Raw genomic sequence first — 26,186 nt, 5'->3', positions numbered from 1 at the left:
AACTGTCTCTTTCTTACTCTTTTCCTCCACCTCCCTCTTCCCTCTTCCTTTTGGTTTCTTGTCACCTGGAGGAGCATTGGACAGCTGAGGATAGGCAGAGGTCTATAGGGCAGAGGCCAGACAAATCCCTTTACTCCTGCCATGTGGAGTGAAAAGCAGGCTCATGACTCTTGCAGCGCTGGGAGAAGGTTCTAGTACCACAGGCATGCTCACAGCCCTCACTCCTGGTCTGTAGGCACACGCCAGCCCCCTCAGTCCTCTTTGTTGCTGGAAGCTGATTTAGGGGTGGGTGTTGGGAGCACTGGAGAGATGGAAATAGCCACTGTGGTCTGCAAGAATGGGTTCTTCCAACTGTAAGCTCAACTGTCCCTGTGTACTCGTTGTGCTGACCTGGCCCTCGTCTGGCCCCTGTTCTCAGATAAAGCAGCTACAGAAAGAGACCTTTCTGCTCTGGGTGCTGTACCCTGCAGTCTCCAGACAAAATGCTCAGGGCATTGAGAGCCAGACCCCGTGGGCTGTGCGGGGCCAGGCATACCCACATGTTCTGCCTATCTGCATTAGCGGCTTCTCCCTTCTAGAGGATCCAAAGGGAAAGACATCAACACCATCAAGTCCCTGAGAGTTCTTCGCGTCTTGCGGCCCCTCAAGACCATCAAACGACTGCCTAAGCTCAAGGTTGGAGCCTGGAGTTGGGGCTTGAGGGGCATGCTGTGCGTCCGCATGTGCATGCATGTGTGTGCAGGTGGTACAAGAGTGTGTGTGAACAGGTACCTGCATGAGGATGGACTTGTTCAGCTCTAAGCACCTGCCTAAGGAGAGCTCATTCCCAACAGACTCCTGTAGACCCCTCTTTCTTATCCCAGCAGTGCCAGATGAGAGATGCTATTTTCCTCATCCATGCAGGACAGGAAGGAAGGGGCTGCTGAGGGGGATGTATTATGTGAGGGGCGTTGCTGGCACTCAGAGGCTCCAGAAAGTGACTGTGGGACTGGGCCCTGCAGGGTGGACACAACTGAAGTTCTGCATAAAGGAAGAGAATCGACCCAGTCTAGTGATTACAGGGCCCGCGCCAGGCACAGAGGAGCACTCCTGACTTTGTACAGGGCATTCTCGTGAGGCCACGTGGAACTGCAGAAAGCATTTGCTTGGAATCTGATGTGGCCTAGGAGGGTACCCAGAGGCCCTGAATCCTTTCAGGAGTTACACCTGGTGCTGCACAGGAGGGGTGCTGCACACAGCACAGTGGCTTCATGGGTCCAGACCTCTGTGGACATTTGTAGCAGGACATCCTGAGAGGTGCTGCCTCAGCTCTGAGAGCAGCATGGGGTGTGCAAGGTCCAGAACCTGAGAGCAAGCCTGGTGGGTGGTGGTCAGTCACGGACCAGAGAGTCCCCTCAGGGCCCCAGAATGTGCCCAGAGTCCCTGTCCTGTAGTCCTTGGAGCCACAGCACTCTGCTGCTTCATCCTCAGTCTGCCCCACATCACTGTTGTTCATGAGTAGGAGCAAGACCAGGGGAAGGGCAGGAGGCTTCCACATCCCCTCTGAGTAGGCCCTGCCCCTCTGGGGCCCAACTCCCAACTGTAAAGCAAGTTCTTCTGGGCGTTCATCTGCCCCTTCTAGCACCCGCTGCCACTCTCAGAAGTTCTGTATGGCTCCCCTCATGAGAGAGAGACAGCACCAGTCAACTTCCTGTCAAGCTGCCTGGTGGTGGCCTTACATGGGCAGGAGCCTGAGGGCCTTGCAGGGTCCTGGAATGCCATGGTGTCTGGGTCTCAGTGGTCCTGAGGTTCTGAGCCTGTAGCCTGCCCTCCCTGTCCTCTCTTCTGGTCCCCTTTCCTGCCCCTGTGTCTCCCCTTGACTCCACATCTCCCTGCCTCCCTTGTGGACCCACCCTCCCTAGTGACCCTGCCCTTCCCATGGCTCCACCTCCACCATAGCCCTGCCCGCCCTCAGGGCTCCTCCTCTCCCTGCCTCCCTTCTGGCCCTGCCCCGTCTCAGGGCTCCTCCTTCCCTCGTGGTCCCACCCCTTCATCCCAGCTCTACCTTCTCACATGGTAGGGCCTTTCCTCTGGCCCCCACCTGTCCCTCACGGCTCTGTCCCTCCTCCCTGCAGGCTGTGTTTGACTGTGTGGTGAACTCCCTGAAGAATGTGCTGAACATCCTGATTGTCTACATGCTCTTCATGTTCATATTTGCCGTCATTGCAGTTCAGCTCTTCAAAGGGAAGTTTTTCTACTGCACTGATGAATCCAAGGAGCTGGAGAGGGACTGCAGGTAAACTGAGGCAGGGTGCAAAGCCCTCAGCCCCAGATTGCAGAGAACCCCTGGTGTTCCCTCAGGATCATGTGGGGCTGGTCACATGGCTCAGGAGACTTATTTACAAAGTGGGGACACTGGGCAAGGGCTGGAGGGCTTGCCTGGGATGTGCTGATGCCATGCACAAGAGGGGGTAGTGTGCCCCATCCCCTCCTCTGAGGGGTCAGGGACCAGCTGTGCTCAGAGTACTTCTTCCTGCCAGCAGCTATCCAAGGAGCCACTGTCCTGCACACACCTTGGCCATCAAGGTATGTCAGGACCCTCTAAATCTTGCTGGAGGTCTAGGTTGGACCATGAAAATCAGAGGGCTTGGCCATGGCTGGTGTTGCTTTCACTGTCCACGGGGTTTCTCAGATCTTCCTGGGCCTGGCCCTACTTTCAAGACAGACAGGAGAGGTGTCCTCAGGGAGGAGCCAGGGAGTGGAAGGGTGACTATGTGCACCTAAACAAGACGGTGCTGGCAGCTCCTTCCCACCTGTGCAGCAGAGGCCCCAGTTGTCTCTGGCTGTGTGGATGTCACACTGCTCACTCATCCACTTTGTGGTGAAGGCTCTTGACAGATCTCCGGGGGGCTGTCACGGGCAGTGCTGCTGTGAGCATCCATGCGCACGTCCCATCTGGGTGCTGTCTATCTAGAAGGGGTCGCAGGCTATGCACATGTCACTGATGCTGCCACATGATTGTGCAGTGACACCTCTTCAGTGTGAACGGGAGCTCGCGGTACCCCACATCTTCCAGTGTGCCCTGTGTCCCTGTCTAGCTCTCCAGCCTTCCTGGGCTCTGTGGTTTGATTTGCACATGTGCTACCAGCAAGGTTGAGCCCCCTCCCCTGGATAGTTTGGCTGCATAGCCGCCCTTCCTGGGCAGTGTCCATCCCAGTTGTTGCGTGTTCGTGTGTGGTTGTCTCTCTCTGTGGGTGGATTTGCAGGAGTGCTCTTATTCCTGGGTAGGCCTTTACTGATATCCCTCCTTTGTAGAGTGCTTTCTGCTCTTTCAGTGGTGCTTTTTAAAGAACAAGTTTTTGATTTTAACATAGTGCAACTTAACTTTTTTATTTTCTCATGTTTACTCCTCCATGTCCTGCAGTCAGGGGTGTTTTTTTCTGACAGTGTTGCTTTTGCCTCTCATGTTGAGATCTGCAGCCTACTGGAGTTGAGTGTGTGTGAGGCAGGGCAAAAGATGGACTTCCTGAAGGTGAGTGTCCAGTTTCCCAACACCACTGATTGGGCAAGATCATCCTTTACCTACTGCAATGGGATTCTTTGTTTTTATAGTTCACATGCCATGAAGCTTATTCACATAATCCTATTTAGTGTGTACAACTCAGTGACTCTTGTTATATTCACAGACACACATTTTTATCACCTTAAAAAAACCCCAAACCCCAAACCAAACAAAATAAAATCCAACCCAACCTGTACCTTTTAGCTGTCCTCTCTGTCCCTGTCCCTAGCCCTATGTAGCTCTGAGCTGGTGTTCCATGTCTGGATTGCCCTGCTGTGGACATTCCACATGTGGAGGCAGACACTATGCAGCCCTCCGGGACTGGCCTCAGCACAGTGAATGGGGCCTTGGTGTCCCTCTGTGCTGTGGTGGTCAGTGCCTTCTCTGTTCCCTGCTGTGCCATGGGGTATCTGTTCATGGGCCTGCTGATGGTAGGGCAGGAGTGGGCCTGATGGTGTCTGGGAGCTGTGTTGAGCTGCCTGAGGAGATGCCAGGCTGTTTCTAGGGTGGCTGAGTCATTTTCCATTCCTATCCGAACTGGTGCCAGGGTTTCGCTTTCTCCAGGTCCTCATCAACACTTCTTATTTTCCTTCCTGTGTCTTCTGTTTTCATCATGTTCCTGTTCACGAAGTGGGCTGATGTCTCAGGAGAGTTTTAATGTTCTTTCCCTCAATGGCTGCTGCTGTTGAGCATCTGTTCAAGTGCCTGTCGGCCCTTTGTATGTCTTCTTAGGAGAAATGACTGTTTGGATACTTGACCCATTTTAAAAATTAGGTTGTCTTCTTATTGTTTGTAGTAGTACTTTATATTTTCTGGGTACCAACCCCTGATCTGTAGATGACTAATAAATACTCTTCCCACTTTCATGGATCATCTTTCCACTTTCTTGATGGTGTCCTTTGAGGTACAGAGTTTTAAATTTTGATGAAGTTCAATTTACCGTCTTTTTTTCTTTTCTTGCTCATGATTTTGGTTCCATATCTAAGGCTCCATTCCTAAATACGAAGTCATAGAGATTTGTCCGTTTTCATCTGAGTTTTGTGGTCTTAGCACTTACATTTAGGACTTTGATCTTGAGTTACTTTCTATGTGTGGACTGAGGTAGGAGCTTGAGTCTGCTCTTCTCAGCCCTGAGTGGAATGCAGTTCTACAGCACTGACTGTGGAGGAGCCTGCTCCTTCCATGTGGAGTGTACTCAGTGCCCTCTCCAAATGCCAGCTGACCATGGACACAGAGGTTTGTTGGGTCCCTTAGGTTTAACTGTGCGCTTATGTGTGCTCCTGCCTGCAGGGGTCAGTATTTGGATTATGAAAAGGAGGAAGTGGAAGCTCAACCAAGGCAGTGGAAGAAATACGACTTCCACTATGACAACGTGCTCTGGGCCCTGCTCACACTCTTCACGGTGTCCACCGGAGAAGGGTGGCCCATGTGAGTGCCCGTGCAGCCTCAGGGTGCCAACCTGACCCGCCCTGCGGTGCCCTGAGCTTCCCAGGAAGCTCCCTTGACACTGCCCTCCCCCAACCAGGGTGCTGAAACACTCCGTGGATGCCACCTACGAAGAGCAGGGGCCAAGCCCTGGGTTTCGCATGGAGCTATCCATCTTCTATGTGGTCTACTTTGTGGTCTTCCCCTTCTTTTTTGTCAACATCTTTGTGGCCTTGATCATCATCACCTTCCAGGAGCAGGGGGACAAGGTGATGTCTGAATGCAGCCTGGAGAAGAATGAGGTAGGCGATGCCTCGGGACCTTCTGTGATGGGCAGTGTGGGCAGAACACCAGGCTTTCCTTCCGCACGCACATCACTCATGGACAGTGTGGGCAGGCCTCCTTCTTCCTGTAATGGGAGACCATGTCTGGGCAGTTGGGGCCTACTGGAGGAGGCCCCAGGCTGCCTCTGCTGCCTGCTCTTTCAGTGTTATTGTTTGTAGTAGTACTTTGTAGCAGGTGCTGATGGGTTGGGCTCCACCTGGGCTCAAGCTGCCCTTCTTTCCACACAGAGGGCCTGCATTGACTTTGCCATCAGCGCCAAGCCCCTGACACGGTATATGCCCCAAAACAAGCAGTCGTTCCAGTATAAGACATGGACGTTTGTGGTCTCCCCCCCCTTCGAGTACTTCATCATGGCCATGATAGCCCTCAACACAGTAGTGCTGATGATGAAGGTACGAAGCCCCATGCGGAGGAGGGGGTCAGAGCCCAGCTTGAGCCTGGGTGGGAGTGGATCTACTTCCTTTTGGCACATGCCGGAGCTGCAGCTGCCTCTGTCCTGGCCAGCACAGAGTGCCTATGGGATGCTGTTCCTTTTGTGGTCTGGGAGCCAAGACAGTGAGAAGGCTCTGGGAGAACTCAAGAGAAACAAGGAGGGGTGGGCAGGTGTGGAGTTCTGGCTGCCTCCTGTGGCTGCCGAGCCCTCAGCCACTGGCACTCATTCCCGGCAGTTCTACGATGCGCCTTATGAGTATGAGCTGATGCTGAAGTGCCTGAACATGGTGTTTACCTCCATGTTCTCCCTGGAGTGTGTGCTGAAGATCATCGCCTTTGGGGTGCTGGTATGTACCAGCCTTCTGGTGGCCTGCATGGTGGCTCCCTCTCTGTTGGGCAGCATTTGGGGCTCACAGTTTGGAGCTGGGAATTCCCCAAGTCTCCAGAACACGTGTGATTCTTTGGGGGCCCCAGGGAAGGCTACACTCTCAGCTGCCTGAATCTTGTCCTGGTCCTGGGTGCATGCCGGGTTGGGACCCTCCTCTCTCTACATGTGGCTCTCAATTCTGCATCTGCCCGGGCTGGAGGTATCTACTCGTCACGGGCCTTCTCCTGGGATCTGTCACCCTTGCTTGCTTCTTGATCATGGACAGTGTGCCCAGTGGAGCCCTTGCCAGTCAGTGGCACTAACTGCCCTTCTTTTTCTCTAGAACTATTTCAGAGATGCCTGGAATGTCTTTGACTTTGTCACTGTGTTGGGAAGTATTACTGATATTTTGGTAACAGAGATTGCGGTAAGTGGCATTGCCTGCTTCCCCCAGTGGGGCCCTCACATGGTTTCCTTCTAGAGGGTTCTCTCCTTCATGCGTCCCCAGGTCCTGATGTATTTGTTCCCTCCTGAACCCCCCAGGATACCTGGGGCAGGGGAGGCTCCTTTCCAGAGGAGTACCTTGGGGATTGGGTGTTGTGGCCCCCAATGTCTTCTGTGTTGGTGGCCTGAGGATCACCTGGAACTCCATGGTATTACCTGATCAAGAAGACATGAATCTTTAGGTTTATAGGTGTCTACTGCTAGTTGCATCTAGCAACTTGGTCTCAAAAGTACGTAAGCCGCATCTAGTAAGAATTTATATTTAAGGCCTGGTGATGTGGCTCAAGCGGTAACGCGTTTGCCTGGCATGCGCGGGGCGCTGGGTTTGATCCTCAGTACCACATAAAAATAAAAAAATAAAGATGTTGTGTCCACCGAAAACTGAAAAATAAATATTAAAAAATTCTGTCAAAAAAAAGACTTTCTATTTAAAAACCAGGTTTGTGCCACGTATATGTATATGTGCACATAGTCGCTATCTGTCTGGAGATGTTCCTATCAAACACTTACGGATTGTATCTAAAAGTGATCAGTGTTGGGACGTAAATTCACCTCAACAGATTCCACACTCTTGAATCATAAAGTACCATTTTTTATAGTGTCATGAGTTATTGGAAACAAAATGGCAGAAAACCTCATTGATTAGGCCCCAGGTTGAATTCTCTGGGAGCAAACCCTGAAATGAGGATTCATGTAAAAGTTACTTCTTAAAAGAAGAACCAGTGGAGGGGCTGAGAAAATGGCTGGGAAAGAGGAAGAGGACCAGCGTTGCCACATCTGGAGCCAAATCTTCTGGGAGATGATTGGGGTTACCCCTCTTGAGAGGTCCCTGAAGGGAAAAGGAGCTGCATGGGGCTAAGTGTCATCCCCAGGCACCCTCCCACTCCCCAAGAATACCACGTGCAGGTGACACAGACTCTGGCAGCACTGATGCCATTGGCAGTCATTGGCCGCATGGTCACAGGATTGTGCTGGAAAGCAGGCTCCTGTGGCCCCCCTCGGCTCTACCCTTGCTCACTGGGTGTACTGTGCATTCTTGAGATGTGCTAGTCACAGCCTGTGGGAGACTGGGTGGGGCTCCCTGCTGTGTGGACCTCTGCGGAGTCGACGTCTTCATCTCTGCATCACTACTTCCAGAGCCTCTGACCTGTAGCTGGTCTTCTGTTGCTCTGGTGGGTAGCATGATGAGGGGTCCCAGACTCTGAATAGCCAAGACCCTGCTTGCCATCCTTTGTCTGGCTATGGCTGTGTAATGGTCCAGTCATAGTTAAGATTGGCCAGAGGAGCATCCAGGAAGGCCCCAGGGAACCTCTGATTCCCAGACAGATCTTCCCTCCCCTACTGTTAGGCAGCGTCTCTGCTCTCGTGGTGAGCAGGCATGGATACCTGGGCAGTCAGGGCTCTGCACTGCCTGAGGACCCCTGTCAATGTGCTGCGCAGTTGGCACTGACTGTGGCTAGCCCAGTTCTGCTGAGAGGATCTTGGCCATCGTGGCTGCTCCCTTCAGAGATCCACCGTGTGTGCACTGGGACTAGTGAGGGCAGAGACTGGCCAACATCAGCTTGTCCAACACTGGTCTCCAGTGGCTTGTGCTTTGGTGGGCAGCTGTGTGTGGCCTAGTGCCCAGCACACCATGCCCCTCTCAGGGCTCATCTGTTTGTCTTCTCCATACTTGACCAGCCTCTCCCTCTGCTGGGACCCTGCTGTAATCCTAAGCAGGATGACCTCTTTGTCCACACTGCCTCACCAGTCTCTCTGAGGCTGTCGCTGGGTGGGGCCCTCGTGAGGTAGTGCAGGCCTGTGGACATGGGCAGTGCCAGAGCATCCTGGTGCCGTCTCTCTGGGAGCCAGCCAGCTGGTGGTACTTGGGTCTTACACGTGGGTCTTTCCCAGCATCTTCCTGTATCTTCTGTGCCCCACTCAGGTTTGTCCAAGGACAGGTGTCCACAGTTCTGTTGCTAATCTGACCAGTGAGCAACTCCTGGGGCTCTTCCCGAGAGTCTGCTTCCAGAGAAGGTTCAACCCTGTAATCCAAATGCAACTCATTAGAATTGTTCCCAGGAGTACCTGGTAAGGAGGGGGAGGAAGGCAGCGTCAAGGAATTCCAAGGCACAGTGCTGGCCTTCCTCCATGGGACCCCAGGTAATGTGACCCTCACTTCAGTGTTGTCCCAGCCAGGCAGGAGTATACAGCTGTGTGCCTCCATCTGCTGAGAAGGTTCTGGCAGCTGCAGGAGCCTGGGCATCCAGAGTCAGGCTTTCTGCATGAGAAAGCATGGGGATCCAGTGTGGCATAAGTAGCAGAGATCAGAGGGGTGTGGCTGCAACAATAGTGTGCAAGGACACTTCCCAGCGAGTCATGGATCAAAATGGAGTAATGATGTGAATTCAAAATACATCCAGCAGAAAACAGTGAGAATACCATACAGTAAAGCTCATGAGACACAGCCTGGCAGCACAGTTGGTCCTCAGCATCTGTGGGTCCTACCTCCAACCAACACATTCAACCAACCACAGATCAAAGATATTTGAAAAAAAATTGCATCTGTACTGAACATGGGCCAACTTTCTTCCTGCCATTATTCCCTGAGCAATGCAGTACAGTGAAAGTTTACAGAGCATTTTCATTATCTTAGTTGTTCGAAGTCATCTAGAAATGATTTAAAGAATACAGAGGTATGTGCATAGGTTATGTGCAAATACTGTACCATATTATATAAGGGACTTGAGCCTTTGGGATGCTCCTAAGACCAATCTCCATAGTAACTGAGAATGACTGTACTTGGAAAGAACTTCCAACTCCTAAATGCTTATATTCTAAAAATAGTACAATGTGCAACTCAATGAGTTGGACATTAATATAAGTTAGAAAAAGAAGAGCAGAGGGGCTGAGGTTGTGGCTCAGTGGTAGAGCACTTGCCTAGCCCATGTGAGGCACTGGGTTTGATCCTCAGGATCACATAAAAATAAATAAATAAAATAAAGATATTGGTCCATCTACAGCTAAAGAAAGAAAGAAAGAAAAAGAACAGAATAAGTTTGAATAAAGTACAAGAAAATATAAGAATAGAAATTAAGAAGGGGCCATGGCTGGGGTAGAGCTTAGTGGTAGAGCACTTGTCTAGCACATGTGAAGCCCTGGGTTCAAATCCCTGTACTGAAAAGTGAAAGCAAAATAAACAACAACAACAAAAACCCCACAGAATTAAAAAGAAAAGAAACACACAGAAGAGAATCAGTGAAGTGTGTGTTCTTGGAAGACTTAGAAGTTGACATACTCTGGCTGGTCACCCAAAGAGAAGAAGGTCATTAAATGGAAGGTGGTGTGAGTGGTGGCTGCAGATGCACGGGAGGGAGACACCCAGATTGCTCCAAACCACTTCTGCTAGTGTGTTTACAGACTTAGGTACATGAGTAATTACTAGAAAAATACAAGTGATCAAATCTGACAGAGATGAGATAAAACCCTAAGTGGTTCTTTATCGCAGCAAGAAAGCCACTGAGTCCAAAAACAATCTTCCCATAAAGAAAACACCTTGCTCTGATGGTCTTGTATGTGAGGTTTCTATCTAAAATACAAGGAATGATTATTTCTGGTCTTAGACAATTTTTTTCTAGAGACTAGAAAAAGAATTAACATTTCCTAACTAATTATATATGCCTAATATTAGCTCAATACCATTATCTAAGAAATAATATCACAATCCACACTTACTTATTAATGAGAGATGCAAAATCCGAATCAGTATGTAAGCAGCCTAAATCTAACAGTGTTCAGAAAAGAAAATATGAGTCAGGCTTATTCCAGGAATTCAAGGTTCAACTTGGAAAAGCTATTATAATAATTCACATTAACGTATCAAAGGAGACTATTAATGTGATTGTCTCATGGATTCAGAAAAGATCTCCAATAAAATTCAAATTTTAGTCATGATAAATGTTATTAGCAATCAGGAATTGGTGACTTCATAAAGGATAGCCACAAAGAATCCTATGCACACATTATGTCATGGTGAAATTTGGAAAGAATTCCTTTCGAAGTCAGGAAACACCATGCTGTCTGCTGTCCGTCTTCCTCCAGGCTGAGCTTCAGGCCTGACCAGCAGTAGACTGCCTGTTGCCTCATGAGGACGTCAGCTCCTGGATGCGTAGCACAGCACCTGCTGCTCTGTAGGTCTCCCGTGGGGGCTTACTGAATAAGTAGGACAAATAAATAAACAAATATGTAAGGGCTAGGAGGGAGTGAGCACGGTTGTCAGCCATGTCCAGGGGGCTCTAAAACCGACTGGAGTGTGCTGGAGCATTCGACTGGCCAGAGCACAGTTGCAGAGGGTAGATTACTCAGTCAGCATTCCTGACAGAAACCTAATAAAATCTGCACAAAATCTTTATGCAGAAAATTGCTGGACTTTATTGAAAGGCATTAAAGAAGGCTTAAATAGGTGGAGTTGAATTAATGGGTGTCAATTTCACAGAATTTTGATTCCCTCAAATTGATTTGTAGATTTCATGCAATCCCAATAAAAATACCAAGGTTTTTGTTTATTTACTTTGGAATTTTACAAGCTGCTTCTAAAATGAGAAAGAGAAACAGTCTCAAACAAGATATTTAAGGACATCAACTGGGTTGTTTGGGTGGTGCCAGAGGGAGTCTGCTCCTCCGGCTGAGACTAGCTGTAGAGCTGGGGTGATGAGGACACGCAGTGTTGGCTCAGGGAAGGCTGAGCAAGACGGGGGTCAGCCTCAGGTCAGAACTCTCCTGTGTACGGGGTGGTGTAGGACAGCACTGACTCTGCTGCCGTCGTCGTGAGGGTCACTGGAGGTTAGCATGGGTAAGGCCAGAGATCATTCCAAGTCAGTTTCAGGGGAACGAAGGACTCATAAGAGGCAAACTTTGAACTCCTAGAACCTACAGGAGATTATCCCTAAGACCTGGGAACAAGACACTTTGTTAACAAGATATATAAAGCCTCCAGTCAAAACTGGAAGCTCTGTCAGATCTCTTGTTCATATGCACGGGGTCTGTGCCAACTGGGTGTGTGAGGGAGGACAGGAGGTGTTGCTGAGCCAACTGAGCAAGGGGAGGTGGCCATGGAGGGCAGAGGAAGGCCGTGCATCAGTGCGCCTCGGCTTCTCTGTTGGGAGAGTTTGGAAGGTCTCAGGAAGAGGGATGATGCGACCTGGTGGTTAAGACACAGCTTTGCCTGCTCAGTGGGAAGGGAGCAGTGGCAGTGGACCTGTTGGGGCACTCTCTGTTGGGGTCTCCCTGAAGCACAGCCTGACATGTGAGTTGGGTGCAAGCCTTTTGTTTGGGAGGTGATCCTGGGAACACTGGTAGGGAATGGTGAAATGAGAAGGGGCACAGTGGCTGCCAACAGAAGGCGCGTTATCCAGAAGTCACCTGGGACAGCTGGAGCTCAGTCACACTGGGGCTCTGATCATGTGGAAAGTGCTGTTCCCTCCATGGAGTGCTGGGGCTCAGTCACAGCTGAAGGCTTGCAGGGGAGGGCAGAGAATGTTAGACCCATGACCCCTTTGGCCTGGCCTGGAAAAGCCCTCAAGAGAAAGAGATGCCGATTTGGGGTGTTGGCCTAAGGTGTGAGGCCTGGGGGCCTTGCCACAGAGCATTCCTGCTGGGAGCCAGGCTGTGGGGCAGGGAGCTACTGAACTCTGGCTGCATCTCTAGTAGGGCAGCAGCCAGATCTGATGTGGGTATGTAGGACAAGGCAAGAGTGACATTGAACTGTGGCCTGAGTACTTGGAAAACTGGGCTGCTTGAATTGAAATGGGAAAGAGTATGGGCTGAGTGGGTTTGTGATGAAGTTCAGGTGCAACTTGGGCGTGTTAGGTCTGGGGCTTCTGTGAGACTCCCCAGAGGGTTGTACAGAGGGCTTGGAATTTGGGAGCGAGTTCAGACTAGTGGTATGAAGTTTGGATCCTAAGCATATAAAATGGAGTTAGACCCACAAGACAGGAGGAGGTTGGTATATGGGATGAGTAGCTGAGCCCTGGGACACCCCCATCATTTAGAGCCTGGGGCGGTGAGCAGGAGCGTATACCAGGGGCAGAGGCTAGTGTCCAGAATATGCACAGCTTTTCTGCAAGTTGATTGGAAAAACAAAAGCAACTAAATGGGCAGAAGGTACAATTGGGCATTTTACAGAGTAGAAAACATAAGTAGCCAATTAACGTGGGAAAAGATGCTCAACTTAACTAATAATAGGAGAAATTTTGACTGAAATGACATGGCAATGCCATTTCACATCTGCTGGTTGTCAGAGTTTGCAAATGCTGACAGTGCCTAGTGTTGCCAAGGATGTGAAGTGCCCAGAGCTCTCCAGCCAGCTGGTGAGGTCTCGATGGGGGCCACCTCTTTGAAAAGTTTGCTGTAGTCATCAAGTTGGTGATGTGCACCTCTGCCTCCGTGTCTTCGGATAGACATCACAACATCTGTTTGTGATAACTGCCGCTGAGCCAGCAGCCAAGCACCCAGATGTGTAGAGAGTGTGTCAGCAGCACAAGGCAATGAAGACTGAGGAGACGGTGAGATAACTGCAGGCACGGGACTGATGGCTAGGGTGATACGGATGCTTCTGGGAGGCAGTGTCTGCTCACTCTCGGCCACGTTTGCACAGCTGCCACTGTGAGGCTGAGAACTGGCAGATGTGGGATGCATTTAGGGTCTATGAAAGAACTGCAAGGACAAGTGATTGTTGACCAGGATGAAGGCCAGCTGCTTCACCCAGAGGGCAGGAAGGAAGCAGGAGGGCATCACAGTGAGCCATCTGCTCTTCAGCTGTGTGATAAATATGTGGATATTTGGTTTACTGTTCTTTAAAATATTTAGACATATTATTTTGTTTATGTGGTATATTTCATGGTTTTCAACAGTTAATGATGTGAGTATTCTAAGCAAAGAGGCTGAAATCTTCCATTTAAAAAGAAAACCAAGGGCAGTGGTTGTAGCTCAGTGGTAGAGCGCTAGCCTGGCACGTGTGAGGCACTGGGTTTAATCCTTAACACCACATAAAAATAAATTAATTGATTAAGTAAAGGTAGAAAAATACAATAATATCAAAAATAAATAACATTTAAAAATAAATAAAAAAGTAAACCAAGGTTGCTTTGCTTTACCAGCTCCTGGTGGGGTGGCTTTCCTGGGGGCTGCCCCATCACTGTGTGCATCCCCCCAGAAGCATCAGATTCAGTGCAGTTTCTGAAGACCAGGCTGGCTGAGTTCCTGGGACCTGTGGGGCTTCTTGGAAACAGGAATATTTGTTTCCCCAGCTAAAGTGATCCAACAGCTCCAAGTTGGAAGGGCAACTTCAGGGTTTCTGCACCAGACTCCTGATAGATGAGAAGGCATAAGAGGAGGTGGGCAGGGATGCTGGCTGACATCACAGGTGCACAGAGGCCTCCTGCAGTGTAGGCCACTGAAATGACCCAGCATGCTGTCCCTCAGCTGCTGGATAGGCCAGGGAGGCCTGTAAGCTGTCAGGCCTCACTTAAGGCAAGCCCTTGGCAGGCTGGTGGGAGAGGGAGAAGCTGCCCTGTGTGAACACTTATCTACCCTTTGGCTGCCATTGCTGTTGGAGCTTTGGTCATTGGCCTTCTCTGCCTGGAGGAGAACAGATGAAAGGACAGCCATCACATGGATCGGTGGTGTTTTGTTTGTTTATTTGTTTGTTTTTCATTTGGAGCCACTTCATATATTTACTTTGCAAATGCACTTTTTTTTCTTAGGCAAAAATATGAGTGTCAGTTTTGATCCCCAATTGAAAAATCAAAATAAATCCATAGTCTTAGCAAGGATCCCTGGAGAAAGGGCTCCAAACTCACTTAAAACTGACATTGATTTCTTTGCCTGGAAATAAAAATGAACTATTGTCTGTGAGTCATCTTTGGATTTGCATTAAAACAAGAATGCAAATAGAGCTGCAGTCTCATAACCTACAGATCTCAAAATAAGTTTGAGTTCATGCATTTCAAGAAAAATATGCAGTTTACAAAATCCTGAAGTTTTCTAGTTAAGTATTCAGAGTTTAAGTTTTTGCTTGTGTTTATGACTCATTTTCTCTTTTGTTTTCTGTTTTTGTTCTTGATTTACCTTAACCTACCTGCTGACTCACGCCACCCAACCAACATACAATGCGAAAACCCATGTCTCCGTCTGTATGTTGCGCGCCTGCTGCTCAAACCACCCCAATTTGTAAATAATACGCAAATACCCATCCATGAAAACATCACATATAGGAAACGGTTGGTTTGTGACTTTAAACAGTTTTACGAGTCCTCGCTCTGCCTGCTCTTCTTTTCTCTCTGTTTCTGGGGCTCCTACCTGCTGCCCTCTGAGGCGTGAGCTGGATTCTGCTGTATTCTCACCTCTGGCCTCCCATGCACTCTCCCCTACCCCTGGGGTCCAGCAGGGGCTTCAGAGGGCCTCCAGGAGCTGTTGGAATCTGGGCCCTTGCCAAGGAGGGGAAGTGGAACTTTCTGGGATGGGGGGTAAGTGCCCAGGGCAGAAGTTCCTGCTGAGACTGGCATGACTCAGGAGGTTTTGCCTGACGAGGTTGGCCCTGGTCCCTGGGAGTCTGTGGTTTCTGTTGCACACTCACCTCCTCTCTTCAGTGTCCCTATCATGCCAACGCACAGCATAGGTTTGGTTTGCCCAGGTGGCCTTGGTGAAGTCCCCTGTTGCATCTGTCCTTCCTGGATAAGCCCTTCCTTAGGGAGTTGGGCCAGGGGCACTGGGTTCATGGGAAGTTTGGAGATTTGGACTCTGAATCAGAGAGGGTCATGTGGGGCCTGAGTAGGAGGGTCTCTGTCCCAGCAGACAGAGGGGCTCAGGGATCCCTACTCTAGATTATCACTGGAGTGTGTGCACACTGTTGCCCAAGCTCTTGCAGTATACAGGTGCAACTGAGGCCTCCCTCCAGGTCTTCAGAAGTTTTTTTTTTTTTTTAATATTTTTTGTTGTAGGTGGACATGACATCTTCATTTTATTTATTTTTTTATGTGACGCAGAGGATCAAACCCAGTGCCTCACACATGCTAGGCAAGCACTCTACCACTGAGCTATAGCCCCAGCCCTCTTCAGTGGTTTTGAGAGAATAAGGGTGTTTGGTAGCAATTAGCTTTAGCTGTGGCTGTGAAAATTCATCCAAAGGAGCAGATCTTTGAGGTTTCTGTGCAGAAACTGAATGTTGCACAGGGTTTTACATCTAAAGTGGAAAGCTTGCGTTTTGAGAAAATGGCATTGAATGCTGAGGAAATGCCTAGCCACATCCTCTGCACAGCCTCCAGCTCAGGCCAGGCAGTGGCCACCTGTCTCTCTCCTCCTTGTCCTGGCCTTCATGACTGGTGGACGTGGGGAGTGTGTGTATATGCACATTTCCTCTCCTTTGCACAATCAGCCCACGTTAGTGGAACTAAGAGAGCAGTCTGGTTATGATAGCAGGACCTCATCCTGTGGTGTGGTGTGTGGTCATCAGGTATCCATGGGTCTGACTGAATTCCTTGGAGGCCTTCAGGAGTAAGGCCTCCCTCTCTTGTGACTGGCTAGAAGCATGGTGGCCTTGGATGTAGATGCTAGTCGTGGCTGGGTCAGCCAGGTTGGCTTTGTGGGACAGTGTCCTTACAAAGCTCACTATACTTCCAAATTTCTTTCCTCAGTTGTCCCTTGCCACCTGGGCATTGATGTCCCTAGTGTTGCCAGGTTGTGGGCAAGGAGACTGAGATGGAAGGGCGAGACCAGTGTTCCCTCGTCTTACTGTGGGTGCACAGGCTGAGTGAGGTTGCAAAAAGGGTAGCTTCCAAGTGGGCGTAGCATTTCTTGTGCAGCAGAAACCATGGGTCTTGGGAGGAAGGGCAGGCCATGTCTAACTTCAGGGCGGCTGAGGCCAGAGGTGGCAGTGCACGGCACACAGCCCTGTCTTGCTGTCCCGCTGTCCTGCATGCAGTTAGCATGGCGGTCCCCAGCCCATCACTCTGCTTGGGCATCTGTGACTGTTATCATCTGCCTTCACAACTCTCCAGGGCTGCCTGTCTGTCTGCACTCACCCTCCCCCAGCACTTGCAGGAGCCCAGAGAGAAGTCTAGGAGCAGGGATGGAGAACTGGTCTCCACTACAGCAGCTGAGTGGGGCCGAGTGTCACCGGCCCTTTGTCTGCCCTCTCATATTCTGCCCCTTCTTTGTTACCAGGAGTCTGTATTTCTCCCACATTTTCAGGAATTCTCCTGAGTGCCACTGCCCAGCCACAGATTGCTTTGAGCTGGACAGGCCTTGCATTGTTAAGATCCTTGCTTCTCCAGACCTATTTGAGTAGGGGGTTTCAAAAGGATCCCCCACTGGTGACTGTCTATGTCCTTGGGGTCTGAAGTGGTCAGTGGGCAGTTATTTCCAGTGTGTACCACTGAGATTCTCTCTCCTCAGCCTGAATTGGTGGGGAGCTGCAGGCTTAGCTGTGCACCCCGCAGGGCATGCCTCGAGTCCCACTCCCACCCTCTTGCTGATGTGGACAAGGTCCACATCACCCTTATGCCCACTGATCCCACCTTTAGGACTCAGCTTTCTGCCTGAGAGCCAGAACCTCCCGTGACTGTCTGTTTCCAGCCTGCAGAGAAACTCAGAGATCCTGCCACCCTGGTGGGAGCCACAGGCAAGGCAGAAGTGTCCCTTGAGAGTGGGTCCCTGGAAGTAAGTGTGAGCCCATCCCTCCACCTCCCTTGTTGTGATAGGCAGCCCTTGAGTGCTGCCAGGCTTTCCCTGTTTCTGCGTTTGCATGTGCTCTCCTGCTGCTGCTGTCTCATTCAACATCTGTGTTCTCTTTTCTCTTTATTTGATGACTGAATCTTGACAACACAAATGTGTCTGAGCCTGAGCTGCTTGTATATTTAAAAATACCAAAGTGTCAGGAAGCTGCTCTCAGGCCGTGTGTGTGCAGGTACCTGGTCCCCAAGTAGACAGACATACAGTGCCTGGCTCTACAGGAACCCCCACCTATGCACGGACACCTCCCCAGAGCCACCCTCTTCTGAAAAGGCTTGCCAATAGTCCAGGGTGTCTGGGGCCGGGGATTCCTCACTCCCAGGTAAACTTTGGAGTCTGGGGTTGATCGGTTTGTCTCTGTGGTTAGTTTTGAGCCCTTGGGTGAGGGCGCAGTACCAAGTGTCCTGGTTCTCGGCAGCAGAGACCTGGGGTGAGAGCAGCAGAGTGACTGCACCTGTCCCTTTCGTAAGTGTCAGCAGCTCCTGGAGCAGTCCCCGCAGAGCCCGGTGGGTCCCAGTAGAAATGGCTGGGCTGGTAGGGAGGAGCGCAGCCACTAAGCCCAGGCGGGGGGTCCCTTCAGGGGTGCCCACCTGAGAACCATCATGCCCAGCACCTGGACAGCTTGGCTGGCTGTTCCCATGAGAGGTGGTCACTGTTGGAGTCCCACAGGTGATCCTACCCCACCTGGCAGCAAGGAGCCACTTTGGAGAGCTCCTTCTCTGTGTCCCCCTGTCGGGGTGGCCCTAGAATAGGGGATGTCTCTGATTTGCTGCATGAAGCGTGACTTGCAACAATAAGCTTTCCTTTTGGAAGGTTTTCTGGTGGCCATTACTGCTTAGACTGAATAGTGACTTTATTTCAATTTCTTTTTAACCACTTTGGGGCCACAGGGACTTGTGGAGAGGTTGTGGGGTGTAGGTTGCCCTTTTGGGGGGCGATTTCCAAAGATGAGAGGGCATCCCTCTTCTCTACAGAACAACTTCATCAACCTCAGCTTCCTTCGCCTCTTCAGAGCTGCGCGGCTCGTCAAGCTGCTGCGCCAGGGCTACACCATCCGCATCCTGCTGTGGACCTTCGTCCAGTCCTTCAAGGTGAAGCAGGCGCCAGAGGCAGGGCAGGGCAAGGCAGGGCAGGGCAGGGCAGCTCCCTCCAGGGCTGTCATCCTCCTCCTCGGTCATGATTCCCTGACCCCCAGAGTTCCCCCCTTCTTTGGAAGGGTGTGTGCACCATTGTCCTTTTGCAGTTTATAAATACAGTTTGAGTGACCACAGGTTATCTCCTCAATGCCCACAAAACCATTGAGATCGGTTTTATGACCCCAGTTTATAGATGAAGAAACAGGGCCTGTCACTTGGAGGGTGGGCCTGGAGCTGGGCTAGGCTGAGGTCTGTGTGGCCGTGGAGAGGTAGAGGACCTGACCTGCCCATGTGTCTGCAGGCGCTGCCCTATGTGTGCCTCCTCATTGCCATGCTGTTCTTCATCTACGCCATCATCGGCATGCAGGTGGGTGCTGCTTGTCCTGACAGGGCTGGATGCAGAGCTCTCGTCCACTCGGGCCACTGGGAATGTGTTGTGGTCCTTAAATGGTAACAGTAATAAACTGACACACAGTGAGCCTCTGCTGTGAGTCGGACACTGGTGTGAGGAGTGAGACAGCTGTTTTCAGACACTGTTGCTTGGAGGGTGTCCAGGCACTCCCAGGAGGGGCAGTCTAGCCGTCCATCCACTCCTTTCTCTCTGGGAAAGTGCACTGCCATGTTTCTGAGGTCTGGGTGGCCTTCAGGTACAACTGGGGCATTGGAAACATCTGTACGGTGTGGAGTGGCTGCTGGCCAGTCTGAAGGTGCCCCCTCCACTCCTTAGTGGAGATCACATGCTCCTGAGGAGCCTCAGATCAGGTCCTCAATGAGCTCAGTCTGTGTGGTTTAAGTTGTTTGATTTCCCAAGAATACTTTGTCAGTTATTTGGGGAAAAAAATACTTAAATATGTAAAGCAGTGTCCTGCTATAACCCATGGTCATCTGGCCCCTCCCAGCAGTGGGGAGGAGAATGGACTGAGTGTAAAATTAGTATGGGAGGTGCCAGTATCCAAGTCTTTAATTCACAGGCTGAAATGTTCTCTTGATTTAGAGTTTGCTGAGATTTGATGTTTTTTAAAGCAAACACACCTACACACACACACACACACACACACACACACACACTTGCTTTAGTTTTTGGATGTATAAGAACATGCATGTTACTGATCTTTGTGGAAATGTAATAGTTTATTAATTTTCAGCCAAATTTTAAGCTGAAGATGGTTCTTGATTCATTTGCATTGTTACCCTGAAAAAAATCAGTTATAATAGATAAAGATCCCATTGCACCATTTGCACAAATGTTTTAAAAGAATTTTTCCAGTGATCTAGCTGGGTGTACACATACCTATGATTCCACTACTCAGGAGGCTAAAGCAGGAGGATCACAAGTTTGAGACAACTTAGTGAGACCCTGTCTCAAAATAAAAATTAAAAAGGGCTAAGGGAGTAGCTCAGTGGTAGAGCACTCCTGGTTCAATCCCCAGTACTGAAAAAAGAAAAAAAAAAGGAATATTTCCAGTGATTTCTCAGAGCTTTTGCCAGTATGATAGTATAATTCCTGCTTTGGAACTGTTAATAAGTGAGCTTCCTGTCTTGTGCATAGCAGATCTGGGCCCCCATTCCCATTCATCAGACTTGCATCTAGAAACAGGCTCAGAGCTCCTGGAGCCTGGCTCATGCTGAGCCATGGAACTAGGGTGTGATCAACTGTCTCATGTGGGGCCCTCCAGATTGCACGCATTCCCTCTCTTGCCTGGTCTACCCACTGTGGCTCTGGGAATCCTGCAGCATCAACATGCTGCTATTCTCCATTTTAGGTGTTTGGAAACATTGCCTTGGATGACGACACCAGCATCAACCGGCACAATAACTTCCGCACATTCTTACAAGCCCTGATGCTGTTGTTCAGGTATGTTGGGTGGTCACATTGATGTCCACTCTGCTCAGGATGGAGGAGGGTGGGTCTCACCCTGGGGACCACTCTCTTCTAACCCTCAAATCATGCTGCTTTTCCTTAGAGGACTTTTCCGGTCCTTCCCTCTCTGCTCATCCAGAGGCTCTTGAAGTCTGCCCTGGCCTCAGGACAGACTGGCAAGAAGCCCCTAAGGGAGGAACCTGGGAGCTCTGAGCCAGGCCTGCCTGCCTTGCCCTTGCTGTGTGGTTGGCAGCCAGAAGGCTCCCAGGAGGCTGCACCCTGTTAGGACAGGGAACGCCTGCAGGGTTGTGCAGTGAGCTGGCCCCAGCTTCCACAGCTAGAAGCAGTATTGGTCATGGGATGGGTGAGAAAGGGAGGGGCAGGTGTAGAGGGGGAGACTGCTGCTGCTCCTGGCCCAAGGAGCTCTGCTGGCCAGAACTTCTGGTCTTGACACACCCCCCTTACGCCAAAGAGTAAGCAAGAGTAAAAAGGTGGAATGTGGGAGCATGGAGGTGGAACCTGGAGACCTTGGGAACAAGCTTCGGGCCTGCACAGGCCTCTTTGGCAGGGGTGTGTTCAGAAGCAGCTCAAGCCCAGATGCTGTCCTGGGCTGTGGAGCACTCTCTGTGACTGGGCCCTGGCTGTCCTGGTCTGGGTGTAGACTTGAGGGCTGGGGGAAGGGTGAATGTGTTTCACTGCCTCCTGCGTCTCCCTCGTTTTTCCAGGACAGGAAAGGAACTCTTTAGGGACTTATGGGGTGGGTGCTGACATCAGACCTTCCAGAGAGCTCCTTCATGCAGAGGCAGGGCTGCTTCAGGGCCCCTGTTTGCTGCACTGCCTGGGGAACATTCTGGCTCTTGTTTCTTGCATAAGATAGACAGGCATCCTCAGGCTCATTCTTTCTCAGATCATATTGATTCTCCGAGCTTCAGCAGTTACATTAGATTTATTTCTTCATTTATTATTGCTCTTCCCCATGCCACAAAGATTTGAGGCCACCCTCTGAGTCTGCCTTAGGCCTGTGTTTTCCAAGATTTCTGTTTCCCTGAACTTTGCATCACAAGGGGGTGCTTCCATCACTTGGATTGGCATAGGCCCGTTGACTATAGGAAACCCCCCACTCCTGGCATCATTGGTGGGCACTGGTGCTGGCTGTGTGTTCTGCAGAGTCCCAAGTGGCTGCTCAGGGCAGGGTGTCCTCCAGGGATTCTGGGCACAGAGAGTGGTGTGCAAGTGGACTGAGGAGGGCTGAGGGCTGAGGGTGGGAGAGATCAGGTTTCAGGTCCCTGGGGCTGAGCTCAGCTATGTGGGTTTGGTCTTCATGAGGAGTGAGGGAGCATGGGAAGGTCTGAAAGAAGTGACAACTTCAGGCCTGCACCTTGTGGCCCCGCATGACACCTGGAAGGGTGCTGCTGTGAGGCACCAGGTGAAAACAGAGCTGCTCTTTCTGAAGGAGCCTGAGCTGATGGATAGGATATGAAGGGAGGAGGCAGGGATGATACAGTTGCTTTGGCCTGAGTGGCTGGAAAGGTAGCCGTTCTAGAAGCTGCTGCTTCTAGAAACAAGGGTAAGAATAGCCTGTGTTTGGGATGAGACTAGGTTGTGTCCTCCAAGGAGTGCCCACAGTGCACTGGATTACTCTCCTCGATTGATGACCAGTTCGGAAACATAATGGCAAAGGCTCCATGTACAGGGGCCCAGCGAGGGCTCCCCTTGGCCCAGCTCTCCTGAGGACTTGGCCCCCACCTTCTGGGCTGGCCAGGGCTCTGGTGTCACTGGAGGTTTGCCCTCCAGGCCTCCGATTATGGACTCACAGCTCTGTTCTTCTTTTCAGGAGTGCCACGGGGGAGGCCTGGCATGAAATCATGCTGTCTTGTCTGAGCAACCGGGCCTGTGACCCAGATGCCAACGCCAGTGAGTGTGGGAGTGACTTTGCCTACTTCTACTTCGTGTCCTTCATCTTCCTTTGCTCCTTCCTGGTGAGTCCCGATCACTGTGCCCACGTCTGTCTGCTCAGGCTAGCTCAGGGCCCTGCATCTCCTGTTGATCACTGACTTTGACCCATGCCACATGGTAAGCTGATGCGGTGGTGAGGCCTTTGCTCCTTGAGAGCAACAGCCTCTTCAGCCTAGGAAGGACCCACTTGAAGACAAGCTCTAGTGGCCCTGCCTGACTTCCATGAAAGGGTTGCATTTCAGGGGGCAGCTGCCCCTCAGTGTCCAGGTCTTGGAAGGTTCACTGTAGTGGTGGGAGGTGAAGAAGCAGCCCCTCAGCCAGCATGCCTGGTGCAGTGAGCCAGGTGGGAGAAATGGCAGGCTGGTCTAAGGAGGGTGGATCTTACTCTAGGCTTGCGGAAGCCTTGAAGCAAGAGTGCAACAAGGTCTACTTCCTGTTCTGCAGCTTGGCTTCTGTGGGGATGTGAGGAGGGGGCTCTAGTGTGAACATGGAGGTGAGTGGGCTGAAGTGACCTAGAGAAGGGCATGAGGGACTAGCTCAAAATGGGTGGTGCTACATTTTAAGGCAGAGTTGGCCAGATCGAAAAAGAGATTAGAAAGCTACACCCTGGGATTCCCTGGTGATGGGTGAGGGGCTGCCCCTCTGAGATAAAGTGTGGAGAGCTGCAGGTATGACCTCTGGGCTGGAGAATGGAAGGAGTTACCATCAGTTTTCGGGGTATCTGTGTGAGTGGAGGATGCTCTCTGGGTCCCACTTTAGTGCAGCCCAGCAATCTATGTGTGGCTTAAGCATCACTTGAATGCTGTTTTAAAGAGCAGATTCCCAGGGGCTCCAGACTTACTGTATCAGGATCTCTGGAAGAGGGATCCAGGAATCTTGAGTTTAAACAAGCTCTTGGTGCTGAATTTTGAGCAGTCAGGAGTTCTGGATGCCACAGTCTGGCTGAGCACAATTCACAAGCCACTTGTCAAGCAGAAACGAACTTTATTTTTAGAACACACGCTGAACCACACGAGCTCTTCAGGAATTCCCTCAGAGCCCAACTGCCACCACCGGCTTCCGGTGAGCCTCTCAACCCCCCACTCCTCCTGCTCTTGAGACCGATTGGCTGGGTCATGTGGGCGGAGCCAAAAGAGTCCCCTAATGAGCAGCTCCGTGGTCTGAAGGGCCGGGAAACAGCCCAATGAGCATCACCGCAGAGGAGCCAATCAGCTGGAAGTTTGCTGGGTGGGGCCACTTGGGCTGTGGCTCTCAACAGCTAGATCCAGGGGCTGAGGAGCTATCAGTGAGGCAGGTGGAGAGCCAGGAGAGAGCAGCACCCCAGAGGCCCAAGGAAGAAAGTGTCTCTTGAGGGAGAGTAGCCCACCCCACAAAGTGCTGTTGGAAAGTAGAGTGAGAGAAGGACTAAGAAAGAATGGCAGAGGCCACTGGTGACTCTTGCGAGGACAGTTTGTATAGGCATGGAGGGGAACAAAAGCCTTTTGGTGGATTCGCGTAAAAATGGAGGTGAGGGGCATAGAAGGAACAGCAGCTCTTCCCAGCAGCAGATGGTGCCAGGAAGCATCAGATCTGCGGCCATAGCCTGTGAGCAGGGCTAATGTGACCTGTGCTTTTCTCAACCATGTCCACTCCTTAGAGCCTTAAGTAGAGAATTGAATTTTCCAGATTCAGGCTTTCCAAGACAAGTATAAGGAGGAGAGAAGGGTACATATGAGTCACAGAGCGACCACAGAAGGTCTATGCCACATACCCTGCTTTATGCAACACAACTGCCTGACCTATAAGAAGGACCTTGCTCTTGTGAGACCTGCAGGGAAAGAGGGAGCCTCAAGTTCTGACACAATGCTCACTGTATGAAAATACACTGACCATTACCCAAGAACTAGCAGGAAAACTGTACTAGGAAAAACCCACTTGGAAATTTATTGAAAATCTCACAATAATCAGGTATCCCAGAACACTTCACCAAGAAAAGGCTATGCCCTAAAAAGGCCTATACATGATAGTGGAAGATGAATCTATCCCAACAGATACGCAATTTGTTGTATCAACACTTTAGCCCACAGCCAGGGCAGACAGTGAACGGTTCAGTCATGCAGGAAAATTCTCAGGGAGTTTGAATTAAAGACACAGACAAAGACAAAGACAAGTTTTACCTTGAAACCAGCTCCAGGACGGCTCCTGGAGCTCTCGGCCTCAAGCTCCCCTGAGGGAAGCAAGGTTTTATAGAAGAGGCTAGCGAGAGAGAGCGAGCATGCTAGGGAGAGGACTTTTACTGGGGAACTAAAAATTCTGGGGAAAATCCCATCCAATGAAGGTCAGGGGGGCAGTGGTGCAAGGTCAGATGAGGTGATTGTTTCCCTAGAATAGTGGTGAGACACACCTCTACATGGAAACTTCTCGAACCCAAGAAAGGTGGGAAAAACTCTGCCACATTTCTGCAACTGAGCACCTCACATGCAAGGATGGTCTCCCACACAACTCAGTAATACTAAAAATATGAAAAAATATAGTAGCACAACATCTCTTAATGCTCATAAGTCTTCAGCAACTGACTCCAGAGATATTGAAGTGGATGAACTAAAGAATTCAAGGGGCTGGGGTGGTGGCTCAATGGTAGAGCATCTGCCTAGCATGTGCAAGGCACTGGGTTAGATTCTCAGCACTACATAAAAATAAATAAAAGTCCATTGACAACAACAACAACAACAACAAGAATTCAAACTTGTGATTATAAAAATAACCAATGACTTCCAAGGGAACAAAGAAAAACAACTCAATGAATTAAGGAAGTCAATATAAGATATGAATGAAAAATTCAAAAGGAGATAGAGATGCTGAAAACAAACAAACAGAAATCTTGGAAATGAAAGGTACCATAAATCAAATAAAAAGTTCAGTTGATAGTCTGTAAAAGAGTAGCCCAGACTGAAGACAGAATCTCGGGGCTGGAAGACACAGTGGTCTTCCTCAAACATTCAGACAGCATTAAAGAAAAGAAAATAAGTAACCATGACCAGAATATGCAAGAAATCTTGGACATAAATACCAAATTTAAGAATACTTGAACTCAAAGAGTGTTGTGAGGGCTGGGGATGTGGCTCAAGCGGTAGCGTGCTCACCTCGCATGCGTGCAGCCTGGGTTTGATCCTCAGCACCACATACAATAAAGATGTTGTGTCTGCCAAAAACTAAAAAAAAAATAAATAAATATTAAAATTCTCTCTCTCTCTCTCTCTCTCTCTCTCTCTCTCTCTCTCTCTCTTAAAAAAAAAGAGTGTTGTGAGATGCAGACTAATGGCATGGATAACCTCTTCAGGGAAATAATAACAGAAAATTTCCAAACCTTGGGAAGGAGGTAGACATTCAGATACAGGAAGCATTCAAAACCTCAATAGACGAAATCAAAGAGAACCTCTCCATGACTCATTATAGTTAAAATGCATAACATACAGAGCAAGGATAGAATTTTTAAAGCCTCTAGAGAAATATGTTGGGTCACATTTACAGGCAAGCCAGTCAGAATCCCTTTTCATTTCTCTACACAAACTTTAAAATCCAGGAGAAAATGGAATGATGTGTTCCAAGCTCTGAAAGAAGTAACTGTCAACCAAGATTGCTATATCCAGCAAAGCTACCCTTTAGGATCAAAGAAGGAATAGAAACCTTCCAAGATAAACAGAAAGTAAAACAATTCATAACTGTCATAACTATTAAGCTGATACTACAGAAAGTGCTTAAAGAAATGCTATACACAGAATAAATAAAAACCAAATCACAGAGCTCTCAAATGGAAAAATATTATTTGAAAAGTAGCTAAGCAAATGAGAAATAGAACCAAATTAAACATTA

At 49.9% G+C, this 26,186-nt stretch overlaps 1 protein-coding gene across 1 annotated transcript in view; it reads left to right on the top strand.

Moving 5' to 3' along the window:
• CACNA1B (calcium voltage-gated channel subunit alpha1 B) overlaps positions 1-26,186 on the top strand; it is a 173,664-nt gene that overhangs the window by 114,723 nt on the left and 32,755 nt on the right. The window contains exons 25-35 of the mRNA XM_081281719.1: positions 579-675; positions 2,115-2,275; positions 4,832-4,969; positions 5,067-5,268; positions 5,539-5,703; positions 5,980-6,090; positions 6,454-6,537; positions 18,356-18,472; positions 18,819-18,884; positions 20,281-20,372; positions 22,213-22,357. Coding sequence (XP_081137845.1) covers positions 579-675; positions 2,115-2,275; positions 4,832-4,969; positions 5,067-5,268; positions 5,539-5,703; positions 5,980-6,090; positions 6,454-6,537; positions 18,356-18,472; positions 18,819-18,884; positions 20,281-20,372; positions 22,213-22,357 — 1,378 coding nt within the window. The remainder of the gene's footprint in view (positions 1-578; positions 676-2,114; positions 2,276-4,831; positions 4,970-5,066; positions 5,269-5,538; positions 5,704-5,979; positions 6,091-6,453; positions 6,538-18,355; positions 18,473-18,818; positions 18,885-20,280; positions 20,373-22,212; positions 22,358-26,186) is intronic.

Source organism: Spermophilus citellus (genome assembly GCF_964194105.1).
Source record: "Spermophilus citellus genome assembly, chromosome: 2".
Lineage (NCBI taxonomy): Eukaryota > Metazoa > Chordata > Mammalia > Rodentia > Sciuridae > Spermophilus > Spermophilus citellus.
The sequence above is the reverse complement of the archived record's forward strand: the minus strand, read 5'-3'. Positions and strand labels throughout refer to the sequence as shown.